Source organism: Sarcophilus harrisii, chromosome 3 (assembly GCF_902635505.1).
Source record: "Sarcophilus harrisii chromosome 3, mSarHar1.11, whole genome shotgun sequence".
Lineage (NCBI taxonomy): Eukaryota > Metazoa > Chordata > Mammalia > Dasyuromorphia > Dasyuridae > Sarcophilus > Sarcophilus harrisii.
The window spans coordinates 356,916,911-356,932,726 of NC_045428.1; the positions used below are offsets into that span (position 1 = coordinate 356,916,911).

Genomic DNA, 15,816 nt, shown 5'->3' on the forward strand with positions numbered 1-15,816 from the left:
AATGCTGACTTGATCATGAGACTCCACTGCTTCCAGCAATCTGGAAAGGGGATCTATCGCCATCAAGACCACTCTGGTTGGTTTTTTCCTTTACCCTAAATTCTAATAGAGGGGTACAAGGATAATACTGTTCCCCTTGGGGCAGGAACTAGTCCAGGCTGGATTCTGTTTACTCTTTAAACAGAAGTAAAGTTTTCTGTTTGGGTGGGGTGAGGCCCAAGATTCCAAGATCAAGGAGCACGTTACCTGAGAGTTAGAGCAATCTCATCAATCAGCCATGTCTTTTAAAGACTGACTTTTTTTTTTTACTGGGACTGGACTTCAAAATGAGGAAATAAAAGGAGAAAAGGATCCTAATTTAATAATTGATTATTAATATAATAGCAAAATTTTTTTTCTCTATGTCAAACTCAAATAGAAACAGGCTACATATTGACTTAGTTTTAAAATGTAACTATATTTTATTGTCTTTTTATTTATTTTGTCAAATATTTTCTATTTTAATTTGGTTCAGGCCACAATTGAGGCTGTTGTGGGCTGCATATAGCCCTTTGGCTATATGTTTGACACCTCAACTGCAGATAATTTAAACTAACATGTCCACAACTAAATTTATTATCTCCCCCCTTTAATCCTTCCTTCTAACCTGCCTGCTGCTGTTGAGAACATCACAGACCTCCCAGTTACTCTGGCTTGCAACCTAGGTGCAATCTTTGATTCAGTCTTTCTTGCCCCCTTTTTCATGAATACTCCAGGGGCTCCCTATCACATTTAGGATAAATGTAAAATACTCTGGCTCTTAAAAGCCTTTTTTAAATCTGATCTCTTGCCAGTTACACTTTTCTCTCCTTCACATACACTCTGAGCCAGCAACACCAGCCCCTTTCCTGTGTCATAAAATATTCCATCCCTAAACTTGGCCTTCCCTGCCTGGGATGGTCTCCCTTCTCATGTCCACTTCTTCTGGATTCCTTCATGTAACAGACAGAATCTTACTTTGTACAAAAGGCCTCTTCTATTCTCTTGTAATACTACTTCCCTATGAGATTATCTTATTTGTACATAGTTGTTTGCATGTTGTCTCTCCCATTAGGTTGTGAGCTCCTTGAGGATAATAACTGCTATTTCTTTTTTTAGAATGCCTAGAACATAGTAATTTACTTAACAAATACTTGTCAACTTGACTTCTGAGAATTGGTCCACAGGCTTCACTAGACTAGCAAGAGTCGATGGAAGGTCTTCTCCTCCCCTAAAAATCGTGGTCCTAGAAAACAGCATTTTCTACTATAATAAAGCTTGTCTGAAATCCCATAGTAATCTAGTAATGAGAATGGAAAGATTACTTGCCCTTAGGCACTGTGTGGTACAGAACACAAGCTCTGGAGTTGGAGGACCAGGAGTTCTGTCTTCAGATCTCTTCTGTTACTCACTACCTCTTTGACCTTGGGCAGATGATTTTCACTTGATGGGCCTTAGTTTCTGAATTGATGTAGTAAAATGAGAGGTTTTGACTAGTGAGGATTTGGGTGGTATAGTTGCTCTTGGAGACAGAAAGATGAGTTCAAATTCAACCTTAGAAACTTAACAGCTCTGTGGTCTGTGACTTAACTTCCTTTTGCTTTAGTTTACTCAACTTTGAAGTGAAATAATAACAGCAACTATCTCATAGGCTTGTTGTGAGAATTACATAAATGAGATCACATTTGTAAAGAACTTAGCACAGTGCCTGGCACTCCCCTTCTCTCAATGGCCTTTAATCTCTAGATTTATGATCCTGTGAAATTCAAACCATCACATTTTCTTATTGATTTAACTTTTCACATTTGTTGAAAGATTTCAACTAATGTGTTCAAACATTTACTAACTTAGCAATTTAATGTGATGTATTGACATTTTCTTTTTAATTGTGTTCCTATTTGAAGCTGCAGAAAAGGAGATATAAGTTTGATATAAAAGAAAATTTATTTCAAAAAAAGAAAAAGAAAAGTAATAAAATTTTTGCTGTGTTAAAACACAAACCTCTATTATGTCCAGTGTGTTATTTTTAAAAGGATACAATGAATTCAAGTTTCAAAGCCAAAAAAAATAAACTTTATAATTTTCCAAGAAATTGAATGGCTTGAGATATGGATGCTATCTGATGTGTTGTGCTGGGATTTGAAATCATGATTTTTTACTTCAACTCCTAAGAAATCACTTTCAGCCTCTCAGCGATGTTCAAGTTAACCCTTGGATATCTCAGCCCTAGGAAATGGTGCTTTTCTAAGTTTAACTTGGAATACTCTCTTCATCTAGCGTTTCCTTACTCCCACTTCTTTTAACAAGGTAGAATGATTGAGTCTCGTGTGCAGTGAAGCTTGGATTTCCTTACAATCCACATATATCAACCCAGGCTTGGACTTCCTTACACTAAACTTAGAAATGTATCAACATAGGCTCTCCCAAGCAAGTTAATGGAGAGAATGGAACTAGGGTCTCTCTTTTCCTTTGGACCCTTCTTTCAACAGGAAGGAGGTTGAGGGAGGGAGAAGAGATGGTTTGGGTATTCCTTGAGACGTCAATGAGGATGTTAGTTTTCCCTTCTGATGTTTGGAGCAATGTTAGCCCTTGGGAAAAATTGTGAAATAACTTGCTATTTTTCTTTGCTGCCCTATCACTTACATTTTAGCCCCTTCTCCTAACTGTTGACACTAATCCTCACACTTCCATCTCTTAAATCTCACTGCCATTTGTATCAAGTATTTATTAAGCATCAATTATATGTCAGATGCTAGGAATTGTTGGTGTTGGGTTTTTTTGAGTCATTTTAGTCATATCCATTTCTTTATGACTCCATTGGATTTTCCTGGTAAAGATACTGGTTTGCCCTTTTCTTCTTCAGTTCATTTTACAAATGAGGAACTGAGGCAAAAATGGTAAGTGACTTACCCAGAGGCACACAAGCAGTAAGTATCTGAGGCTAAATACAAAGATATCCCTTACCCTCAAAGAGCTTGTGGCCAAATAGACAGGTGAAGATGACACATACAGGTATAAGTAGGCATAAAATAGATTCAAGGTCATTTTGAGGGGAAAGCATCAGCAGCTGAGGAGACTGGGAAGGGCTTAGCGTTATGTTCAACCTAATGGGCTGATGAGTTTCTCAGTAATTAAGCATGATGTCTTTGGTCAGTGCTGTCTTTTCATGCATGTACCTACTAGCTTTTCTTTGCGAACAAAAGAGTCCATTGTACACCGTACAGAAAACAAGGGATTAGTCTGGTATCTGAGTCTCACCAGTAGAAGGCAGTAACTGCTTAGCTTTCCTCAGATCAAGATGGATCACAGCATCTTCCTAGGTTCTAGCAAGAAAAAAAAAATTTGATACTTCTGAATAAATGGGCTGTAAAACAGACTTAATGTAGCTCTGCCATTTCCCTTTTGCATTCTCCATTTGATAAGACTCTCTTTTTCCTTTCTAGGTTTATGAAGTTGGGGTTTTTCAGTGAATCAAGGCAGCATGTTGCCCCTCGGTCCTGGTTTAGCTGTAGCTTGTCTTCAGATCTTCATCTTCTCTGAAAACTGGGCTTTGGCCAAAAACATCAACTTCTACAGCGTGAGACCTCCTCTTGATCGTAAGTAGCTGGTTGCCATCCAGATGCTTCTGCCTTGTCAGGGAATCCCTTTTAACATCTGTTTGAGCAGATCACAAATCTGTCTTCATCTGGGGATATTTGGGTCCTGCACAGACTAAGACAGGCATTCGTCATCTTCTATGGTTTGCACCCACAAGAACAAAAGATATTGTCTAAATTTCTTAGCACTTTGGAGTGCTTTGGTTGTCTTGGAGTCCCTTTCTTGTTCATTTTCAAGTCTATTTAAGCATTGCCCTTTAAAACCCATTCTTTCATTCTCCTTTTTCTCCATGGTTTAAATGAGAAATATTTCAGGGCTCTTATTGACCTCTGCATTGCAGAAGTGTCTTACATAGAGGTTCATAAAGTATAGGAGTGAGAGAGAGCAAGGAAAAAAATCCTAGCTTGCAAAAGTTTCTGCATAATTGATATCATACTAATTTCCCCAAATGGCCAGATTAGCATTTTTGAAAATGAAAAACTACTTGGGAATTTTGGAGGGTTATATTTTCTACATCTGCATTAATATTGTAGCAAATCATCACCAGCAATAGATACAGAGAGCACCATTAATATTCAGCTTCCAAATAAGTAAATGACAACTCGTTATGGAGCTTGTTCTGGGGGAAATAGTAGTTTTGTGTGTGTGTGTGTGTGTGTGCATCCCTGTGTGCAGTTTTCCTTATCCAATCATTAAGCATTTTGTCTTATTATGGCTCACTAAACAGAATGCTTTCTTTTGGCTTCTTTAAACACCAAAATCCGATTACAGCTGGGCTGTGAACTCGGGTTCTATTGGAGAAGACAGAACTGGAATGGAGCAATTTAGTCTTTAAATCCATATCCATGGTGTTGTATTTATTGAAAAAGAGAATTCTAAACAACCTCTTCATCATGGGGGACCAATGAGAGCTGCCTGATCTCCTGCCTGAATGCTTTGTACCCTTTTGCTTTGTCCTAACTTTGATTTCTTTTCTTAAGGACATGGGAGACAGCAAGTGCACATCTCTACACATAAAAGCAGGAGTATTATTAATGACCAATTTAAAATGTGATAACTCCAGTGTCCTGGGAGCTTAATTATATAAAGCAATGTCAAAGTATAGCTTTTCCCCTAAAGGCTTATTCTAGGATGGAAAAGCCACAAAATACTCAAAAGTACAGGTTCTCACAATATTAGATTTTTCACAAATTAAGCTGGACATATTTTTAAATCTAAGCAAAGCTAAAAATGTATCTATATATGATGTTTTTATTTTTTTTGTCCTCTGAGCTTTGACCTTCAACACTTGGTCAAAAATTTTTTTTAACCTAGAAAACTGTCTTCTTTTATGGAAGAAAGAGCTGACTGGTAGAAAGAGCAGTGCCTCTGGATTCAGAGGACTAGAGTTCAAATCCCACCTCTGATATTATTTGTGTGATTTTAGACAAGTTGTTAACTCCCAGAGCTTCAGTTTTCTTATCCATAAAAGGAGGAGATTGGCTTTGATGAGCTCTGAACTTCTTTCTAGTTCTGTAGCTATCATCCAAGGATCCAAAGATTTGGGGACTGGGGCCTGTTTTTATGTCTTTTTCTTTTTCAGTTCTTTGCTAATGCTTCCTATTCTTTATGCTGGACCTGGAGTAAGAAAGTCTTGATTTTAAATCTCCTTGTAGATATTTACTAGCTATGTGACCCTGGACAAATCATTTAATCTTAATTTACCTCAATTTTCTTATCTGCAAAATGGTGATAATGGTAATAACACCTGCCTTCCATGGTTGTTGTGAAGATCAAAGGAGATAATATTTATAAAGCATTTTGTGAATTTTAAAGCACCATATAAATGCTGGCTTATTATTAGTTGTTTAAGATAAGATAGAAATATGCTTAAATCTCTCATTTCTTCAGTATGCAAAAGAAGGGACTGAGTATTTAATCCAGTATCTTATACATTGGTATTAAATTCCTCAAACCTGGAAGCCAACAAAGTAGAATTTTGGGCCTCTGATTCTTGACTGCTAGCCATTCTGATTCAAGTTTCTCACTAACTCTGAGTAAAAATTTTTCTTTTTATCTTTAATTAAGAAAGTTTTTTTAAAAACAACCCTAAAGTTTAGCCTGTTGTAGAAATGTCAAAGCTTGATTGTACCACATTATAGTCTCCATTTAATGTGTGAGAAACTACCTCCAAAGGAAGAGGAGATCAGCAACTTGCCTGCAATTTATAGATGTAGAGACTTTTATGAACATAGGGAAATTAAGTAAATGGGCCATAGTCACACAGCCTGGCACTTAGTCCGTAGTAATCACTTAATAAATGCTTGTTGAGTTGTTGTCTTATGTCAGATTCAGGACTTGAACCCAAGTGTTTCTGACCACAAGATTTGTGATTTATTTACTCTTCCATGCTGCCTCTCTGTTACAGAATGCAGCATATAAAATTCCTAGCCAAAGTGTAATTCCATTACTATAAGCACAAATAAGTAGAATTATTTTATTTTAAATGCATATATAAGAGCAGCTAGGATGAGATCTTGTCAAAATATATGAATTTAGTCAGATCATGTACTATGAAACTTAGCTACAAAATATTATTATGAATATAAAACAATAAGCCTGATTTTCATAAGTGGTTTGGAGTACTAGTCACTTTAATTCTTAATAACAAATAGTGAAAATAGGTCTGTTAGTTCATAGCAAGAGATGCCAGTCTTGTTTCTTAATGTCCATTTATTAAGGGATTAATGTTGAACTAATGAAACCTCCTATCTGTCTAATGCTTGAGATATTTTCTTTTTCTCAGCCACATCTAACTCTTCAAATCTCTTTAAAGCCACACCGTTTCCAAACAGCTTCAAATGTTTTACCTGTGAAAATGCCGGGGATAATTATAACTGTAACAGATGGGCAGAAGATAAATGGTGTCCACAAAGTAAGTGTGCTGGATTTTGGAAGATACCCTTTGATGATCTCATTTCACTTAGATTTTTCTTGACTCATCCATGGTATAGACTTTGAGCGTAATGGGATTAGCATACCAACAGACTGATAGATGTTCTCTAAGTATGACATACTAGAACAATGTGTCCTGTGATCTTGCCAACTGGCTTAGGCCCAGTTTCCAGCTAGTGTCCTTAATAAAGATATTTACTAAGGAGTACGTGTTAGAGAAAAACACATACAAAACTGATAACCTATATCATATATTTTGGTTCTGACTCTACCATACCAGACATGTCTACTACCTAAGTAAATTATAAGGATTTCTCTACCATTTAGGGCAGTAAGGTGGCACAATGCATAGAATGTCAGACCTGGAATCAGGAAGACCTGATCTCAAAGAGTTTAAGACATATATTAGTTGTATGATCCTGGCCAAGTCACTTAAGTCTGTTTGCCTTAGTTTCCTCATCTGTAAAATGGAGAAGGAAGTAGCAAACCACTTCATATTCTTTGCCAAGAAAATATCAAATGGGGTCACAAAGAATTGGAAATGTCCAAAAAAAGACTAAAGGACAATAACAAAAGTATGAGATAATCCTGAAAAGAGAGACTAAAGCCAGATAGTAAGGATTTTATACCAAACAGAGGAGTTTTTGTTTTATCCTAGAGGCAATAAAGAGCCAAGAGAGCTTCTTGAGCAAGCTTTGTCATTACTTCTAATTTCTTAGGAATAGAATTTTATGATTAAAATGCATAGAATACAGGATTAATTAATTGTTTTGGGGCTTCCAAAACTAGGGAATGTGGCAAAATGTATTCAAGGAATTAAGAATTTTTTTTTTTCCTTTATTGGCTTCAGCACCTCAAAGCCTACTTCCTTCTGGTTTCACAAATAGCATTTCCATTCAGAAAAGTTATATTTACAAAAGGAAATTTACTTAGCTATAGCAAGTAAATTTTATTCAGAGCAAGGTAAGTATAGCTAACAAGCAGACATCATTGGTTCTGCCAGTCACAGCTTTTCTGCCACTGTGTTGTTTATAATGACTGGTTGTCAGACGCCTAGGGAAAGATTCCTTGTACACTGACTTTCTGGTATCCAACCTATCAGGATGGATAAGATTTTAGGAAAAGCTTGTCTGGCATACATGGCAGAGCCCTGAAAAATACTACTCCTGCCACAGATTGTAGCTCAAGTACCAGTGAAATGGGAAAAAAAAAAAAGTTGGTTATGCTAACAATATTTTATCTTGAATCAGTTTTAAAATTCTATATTGATTTATTATGACATCTTGTTTTGAAGCCAGTGACCCCATTTTTCTTTGTTGTTATTCATCCTTTGTTCTCAAAGAGGACCGATGACATCAGGAGAGAGATGTCTTGACTTGCAAGTGAATTGGATTTAAGAGAGGTGGAGCTGTGCGAAGTCATAGGTCTCACTCTCTCTCTTCCAGAGTCATCTGAGTCTGGTGGCAAGACATAGTTCAGGATGACTGGCAATGGCCCAGGATACACTAGCAGACCTTGGCCTTTTTAAGCCAAAGTCTTTTCCAGGTCTCTGAGGCAATACCTATTCAGTAGTTAAAGTTAAGTAAGAATTGAGGTAAAAGATGACCTACTTAGCCATCACAAAAGAATCAATAAGGGCAAGGAAGACCTTAAATATAGTCTGTAGTATACCGAAAGTTTTATTTATATTTCAACCAACTTTGAAACAAAGATTTCCACTGCTATTTTATTCCTTTAATCATTTTCCTTAATCCTTTCTGATCCATGCCATGGATGAATGTCATTTTTTGAGCAATGCATTTTAGGTTTCCTCTCTTAACCTTGAACATGCTTTAGGGAAGTAGGAAAGAAGGGACATGAATGTCTATCTTCAAATTCACTTTCCTCATTGACTTTTTTCACCTTTGGGGTGTTGATTCAGAAATTACTTCTTGCTTGATATGCAAATTTTTAATACATTTTGTCATATATTAAGTGAAGCCATTTTAAATTGAGATGTTTTTTGCTATTTCGAAATTTTAAAATGGCATTTTCCATTCAACACGTTCTCCTCTGTTGTGTGTGTGTGTGTGCGTTTTTTAAAAGAGAAACTGGCTTTCATTTTTGGTTGGTAATGTTAATGTGAAACTTGGGTGTTTATGGAATTGATGTGGATGGAAAAATTGAGTAACTGTATATTCACCCAGGCTCCAATGATACTAATAATCTAAACTTATCATTAATGATATAATTTCTTGCTTTTCTTTTATATTTACTAAAAATAGTTCCTTAGCTATTTATCTTTGTCATTACTATATCTTATACAGTAATGATTACATTTGAGCACTTTTTTAGTTTTTATATTTTGGTAATAAGGAATTGAATGTAACAGGATGTGAATATTTATTGTTTCATGTAAGTCAACTTTGACTACGAATTATTAGCTGGCTTCAGCATGCATATCATTTTTTATAAGCATGCATTATTACCAGTTTTCAAGCATTTTTTTGTATATGAGGAAATGTTTAGTTGTTTCATTAGGTTGATCTCCCTTTGGAAATAGTGATTTAAAAAAATCTTAGATACATTTGAACTTTATTTTGATCCCTTCAAAAATAAGGCATATCTAGACATGTTGCAGTGATATTCATCCATTGGTTCTATTTCTGCCCTCTTGGTATCTCTAGCTGGAGGAAGTATCATGTGTGCCCTAGAGAATGCTTTAAAAGAGAGAGCCTCTGAAAGAGTGAAAGCTCACATCTGAAAGGAGGATTCTGGGTAGAAAAAAATCTAAAACAAAGTAAATAAATATGGAAAGAAAAATGGGGAGAGAGAAATAAGAGCTGTCTGAGAGGAAGAAAAAGAAAAATCCATTGAAGGAGTATGATCAAAAGAATAATACAGGAAAATTAGAATAAACATATAATGAATGGACTGATTAAATAATGATATTATATTGGTATACAATTTAAAGTGATTGCATTTCTATCTTGCTAGCAAGAAGCCAGGCTGTTGTTTTGTTTTATCCAAAATGTTAGTCAATCTAAAGCCAGTTAAATCAAAGTCAAGTATGAGTAGAAAAGCAGGAAGAGAGAAGAACAGCCTGAGAAGAAGGAAAATAAAAAACCATTGAAAGGAATAATATAGGAAAATTAGAATAAACATGTACTGAATGGACTGCTCAAATAATGATATCATATTGTTACACAATTTGAGGTGATTGCATTTCTTTCCTGCTAACAAGAAGCCAAGCTGTTGTTTTGTTTTATCCAAAATGTTAGTCAATCTAAATTCAGTACATTGAAAGTCAAATTTTTTTATTGGATGTTTTTCCACTTAAGGGCTCTGTCTCTGTCTCTTTGTCTTTCTCTCTGTGTCTATTTCTCCTCCTTTTCTTCTTTCCTCTCCTCCTTTTTTCCTTCTTCTCCTCCTCTCTTCTCCATTTCCTTCTTTCCATTTCTCTTCTCCTTTTCTTTCTCTTGCTCTTATCTCTATTTCTTTCTTCTATCTCTTGCTCTGTCTCTCTCCTCATGAATTTGTATTGGTCTTTCTGTTTAGATACACAGTACTGTTTAACAGTTCATCACTTCACCAGCCATGGAAGGAGTACATCTATCACCAAAAAATGTGCTTCAAAGAGTGAATGTCATTTTGTTGGCTGTCACCACCACCAAGGAGGACAAACAGTAAGAAGTGTGTGTGTGTGTGTGTGTGTGTGTGTGTGTGTGTGCATGTTAATGAGAGAGAGAAAGGGATGAAAGGAGAGAAATAGGGAGGGAGAGAAGAAGGAATCGAGGTCGAGAGGGGAAGGAGAGACAAAAGCAATATAGCAATATTGCTAAATTTAGCTCTGGCCATTCAGATGTTTCTTTACATTAAGGGTACTTGACCTAATGCATAGAGTTATTGGAACTAGTGTCAGGAAGACCCGAATTCAAATGCTGCCTCAGATACTTACTAGCTCTGTGACCAAAGATTAGTTAATTTAACCTCCTTCAGGATCAATTTTCTCATCTATAAACTGAGTAATAATAGGTTATTGTGAAGATCAATGGGATATTTATAAAGTGCTTTGTAAACTTTAAAACACCATATAAATGTTAGCTATTATTATTTATAATAGGCATTCATGCAATTTCTATTCAATAGTAAGAAATGTGGGAGCAGGTGATATGTTTAAACACATTTATCATTTGGAAGAAAATGTGTTTGAGACACTTGAATGAAAAGTAGAACTAGTGATGAGATGAAGCTTCTCTTTCACATTTCATGTTGATAGAGAAAAAACAATTTCTACAATTTGGTTTCATACCTGTGACTCAAAAGTTCCGGGATAATTGTTGGAAGACTACTCTTATAGTCTAACAGTGATTCTTAAATCACTCATTTGTAGAATTATATTATAAATTCCAGTTCTGGAAATCTATTCTTGGCTGACAATTGTTTTTTTTATTAATTTTTTTACAACATTATCCCTTGCACTCACTTCTGTTCTGACTTTTCTCCTCCCTCCCTTCACCCCCTCCCCCAGATGGCAAGCAGTCCTATACATGTTAAATATGTCACAGTATATCCTAGATACAATATATGTGTGCAGAACCTAACAGTTCTCTTGTTGCACAGGAAGAATTGGATTCAGAAGGTAAAAATAACCCAGAAAGAAAAATAAAAATGCAAACAGTTTACATTCATTTCCCAGTGTTCTTTCTTTGGGTGTAGTAGCTTCTGTCCATCCCTGATCAGTTGAAACTGAGTTAGATCTTCTCTTTGTCAAAGAAATCCACTTCCATCAGAATACATCCTCATACAGTATTGTTGTTGAGGTATATAATGATCTCCTGGTTCTGCTCATTTCACTTAGCATCAGTTCATGTAAGTCTCTCCAGGTCTCTCTGTATTAATCCTGCTGGTCATTTCTTACAGAACAATAATATTCCCTAACATTCATATACCATAATTTACTCCAATTGATGGGCATCCATTCATTTTCCAGTTTCTAGCCACTACAAGCAGGGCTTGGCTGACAATTGTTGAATGAACTTATTTAAAAAACAAAGTCGAGAAGACAGGATATCTATTATGATATTTTGGGTTTTGTTTTGTTTTTGCCAGAAAAAACCTTGTTTAGCTTGGTTCTGTGAAAGATATTAATACAAAAAGATGTCAAAAGGAATTGTTAAATCTGAAGTACTTCACTGTAGGCATCTTATAGATGTGCCTAGATGGCTAACCTGTTTTTTATTTATGGGTTAAATATGTGAGGGGTAAATTTATACCTTTCTCATCGAGCTCTTTAGAAAAGTTATAATTGTGTTATAAAACCAGAACACCAAGCTACTAATTTTGGAATCAGGAAATCTGAGCTCCACTTCTGGCTTTGTCATTAATTAGCTTTGTGATCTCAGGTAATCTTTTGTCCTTGCTGAGTCTGTTTTTCATCTGTAAAAATGAGGAAATTAATTTCTCAGGTCTTTGAAGTGCACAAACATTCTGTGACCAGTGTTCCATATATGCATAGAGAAATGAAAGGATATTCCCCAAGGAAGCTTGGGGAAGAGGGAAATTTTAAAATATATTTGGCATTTTTTTGGTTCTTCGTACTTTAAATTTAGAGACAATGGAGAGGACCAATAGTGCAGTTGAAAGCAGACTTGCTTTTAGGAAATCAAGAAAAGAAATGTTAGAGAATCTAAACTAGAAAGGACCTCAGAGGCCATCTTATCCAGTCCTTACCTAACCAAGAATCCGTGACAAGTAGTCTTCTAGCTTTATTGAAAACCTCCAGTAAGGAGAGAACCCAAGAGAGACCATTTCCCCTTGAGATATCACTAATTGTTAGGAACTTTTTTCTCCTTACATTGAGTCAAAATCCATCTCTTTCCAACTTCCATTCATTGCCTCTATTTCTGCTCAGTAGGGCAAGGAACAACCAGTCAACCCCTTCTCCCAAAAGGTGGCACTACAGTTCCTTGAAAATGGCTTTTATGATATCCATAAATCTTCTACCGAATTAGCATCCTAAGTTCCTTTACCTCATTATCCTAAGTCCTGATCTCAGGACCTTTCACTATTTCGCTTTTGCTCCTTTGGTTGCTCTCCCATTTTCCAATGTCCTTCCTAAAATGTGGCCAATGGGAATGGGACATAACATGTAACCTGCCTAAGGAACAGGACAGTAGGGCAATGGCTTCTCACCCTCTGGTCATTAGGATGTTTTAATTAGCTCAAGATCATATTTACTTTTTAGCTATAAAATCACATTGTTAACTTACTTTGAACTTGCAGTCTACTAACGCCTCCAGATATTTTTCAGAACAGAATTCTGGGGCCACAAAGATCAAGTCCTGTCCCCCATCTAAACAATGGCCTTCCTGTTACTTGAAGATAGTTAACATGATTCTCTCCTAATAGCATCCTCAGTTCCTTCAACTGATCCGCTCTTTGAATCTTGTCAGAATACTGAAAAGGGGTTTCTCAGGTAGGCAGAGGTTGGACTGTGTACCCTGTGAAGTCCTTTCCAATGCATATCTAATCAATCCTTTCCACTGTTTAGCTTTTAAAAGTTTATCTTTTAAACCAACTTCCTATTAAATCTCAGCTTAGAAGATTCAGCCCACTATCCTAACACTTTGAAATCTTGTGAAATCCTGACTCTATTATCTATTGTGTTAGCTATGTCTATAAGTTTTGTGTCATCTGCAGATCTGAAAAAGACACCATCTATGGCTTTGTTCAAGTTAGTGATAAAAAAAAAATAATTACATAGCATAAGGTATAGCATAGATCCCTTAATAACACCAGGGCAGTGACAAGGGGACTACTAGTTGTGGAATCAGAAGACTTGGATATCAGTCCTGGACTTTAATTTATGTCCCAGATTCTTAAATTGTGTTTTGCCACCTCTCATAACTGTGGGGTCGCAAAATTGTGATTTATTATCAGTAAATGTTTGATTTATATACCTATTTCATATACCTATGGATTCACAAAAAATTTCTTAGGCATCTCAGGTGAGTGGAAAACGTTTAAGAAGCCCTGGCTTTGTGACATTAGGCAAGTCAATTGCATTCTCTGAGTTTTAGTTTTCTTCTCCATCATGATTTAAATTCAGCTTCAGACATACTTAAAGCTGTGTGGCCTTAGGCAAGCCACTTAATACTATTTACCTTAGTTCCTTATTTATAAAATGATCTGAAGAAGGAAATGGCAAACCATTCCAGTATTTTTGCCTAGAAAACTCTAAATTGAGTCATGGAGAGTGGGATACAACTCAATCCAAAATGAAGGAATTAAATTAGCTTTTAGACTTCCATCTCCACATCTATAACCATACTAATCATCTAAGCAATAGTGCTAACCTATAGGTGCTGGGAATGACAATGATTCTTATCTTTGCTAACAAGTTTAATCTCCACAAATCAAGAGATAATATTGATTTCAAGCTCTTATCTTGCCAGTTCACTTGACTATTAGGATACTTGTTTCCTGGATAGTCTGTTCCCATCTCTCCCTTGCTCAGGTTCCATTCAGATGCTGATAAATCAGTGATATGATATAAAATAATGACAGCAGGAAGAGAATAGGACTTGATTGATTAACAGGTTGGATAGTTTAATTTTGTGTTTTCTGGGGGGATAAAAATCACCTAATAACAGCCTTTTAAAATTTACTTTTGTTTTTCTCTTTTTTTTTTATTCCTCCCTGTTTTCTCCTCCTCTTCCTCTTTCTCTTCTTCCTTCTCCTCCTCTTTTTCTTTTCTATTTGTTGACTCTTTTCTTGACACTTCCTTTCCCTCCCCTCTGAATCTTCATTCACAGGAATGCAGATCATGCTGTGAAGGAATGATTTGCAATGTGGAAGTCCCCACGAATCACACAAATGCAGTGTTTGCTGTCATACAGGCTCGGAAGTCATCAGGCACTATCACTTGGACGTTCAGTTTACCAGTGCTTGCTTGTGTTTTCACAGTTCAATTATTATGATGCCATTGTTCACAAGAGAATTAGAGACATTTCCTCCAAGCTCAAACTTGAAACTGTGAGCAATGAACTTTCTGATTGAAAATGAACTTTGCACATCATGAAGAATTCCATAAGCACATTTTAGACCACAACACAGAAGTGTGTGGTGTATGGAGCCAATTGTTTGCTAAGCTAAAGTGCCCCATGAAAGGATCTGCAGTATAGAGAAGCTAGGAATGAGACAAGGATGGAGAACCAGAAGGCAAGACTTGGAGGCCATTAATCTATCATTTTCCTTACCGCTGCTGGCTGCACTATTTAATATAGAGGACTCTAATGGGTTCTCTGATGCTTTTAAAATGGTAAAAGGAGCAGAGGCAGAAGAAAAAATCCTCTGGGCCAGGCCCTTTGCAATAAGACCTGATCTTCCTTCACTCCAATGAGGTTGCTGAATCAGACTCTTTCAACCATTTCAACGTGCTAAAAATTCAGTTCTTAAAAGTATCCCATTTTCTCAGGTGAGAAATCGATATTCTCATCAAAGAAGAACAGTAAGGAAAAAGGAAAACAGCTTTAGGAAAGTGTTCCAGTTTAACCATTCTGGTTTGGTCACTGAATGTGGGAAAAATAAAAGCTTTTAAATTATGTAATTTTAGTGTGTGTGTATTTTTTTGTCACTTATGTGATGTCATATTCCAAAAATCTAAAAGTTATATCATGGTGGTTTCTACAGAGAGGGATTTCTTGATATAGATAGATTTTCATATCAATTATACAGTTCTTTGAAAATAATCTCTTAAAGAACCTCCTTGTAAGACTGTGGGTTTTTAGAGTGTGAGTATTTAAAAAATTTCTAATGTATACATACACTTATTTTGGAGTGCTAAGTTTAGAGGAACTATTTGACTTGACAAGTCAAAAGTAGACTCTTGATAAAGAAACTCATGAAAAGAGAAACTTAAAAAAACCTTCAAGATACCACCAACAAAGTATGATGAGAAGTTCCTTCTCCCTTGTAAGGAGTATGTCACAGAATCCAAAGAGCTTCCTCTAATGGAAGTCTATTAGAACTTTTTCTCTCATTTCTTTGTCAGCTTTCTACAGTAATCTCTTCTCAGAACTCCAAGTGAGCATCTTCTCTCCATGTTCAGAAAATTATTTGCTTTACTATCATTTAGGATGTGCGGGAGGTATGACCTCTAAGTAGTCTCTGTTAATGCCTGCAGTGCCAGCTGATTGGGTAGTTGAACTTTACTCTATTGAGCTGGAACCATTTAAAAAATGCCCTGTGGTTTAGAGCATAGGGTGAACAAACTACCTCACCTAT

The 15,816-nt window shown here is 36.1% G+C and overlaps 1 protein-coding gene across 6 annotated transcripts in view; it reads left to right on the forward strand.

Moving 5' to 3' along the window:
• LYPD6B (LY6/PLAUR domain containing 6B) overlaps positions 1-15,139 on the forward strand; it is a 220,211-nt gene extending 205,072 nt beyond the window's left edge. For all 6 annotated transcript variants that reach the window (XM_031960055.1, XM_031960052.1, XM_031960051.1 and 3 more), the window contains 4 exons: positions 3,462-3,614; positions 6,431-6,529; positions 10,087-10,214; positions 14,346-15,139. In XM_031960055.1, the coding sequence (XP_031815915.1) occupies positions 3,500-3,614; positions 6,431-6,529; positions 10,087-10,214; positions 14,346-14,510 (507 nt within the window). In that variant the 5' untranslated portion in view covers positions 3,462-3,499 and the 3' untranslated portion in view covers positions 14,511-15,139. The remainder of the gene's footprint in view (positions 1-3,461; positions 3,615-6,430; positions 6,530-10,086; positions 10,215-14,345) is intronic.
• The last annotated feature ends 677 nt before the right edge of the window (positions 15,140-15,816 follow it).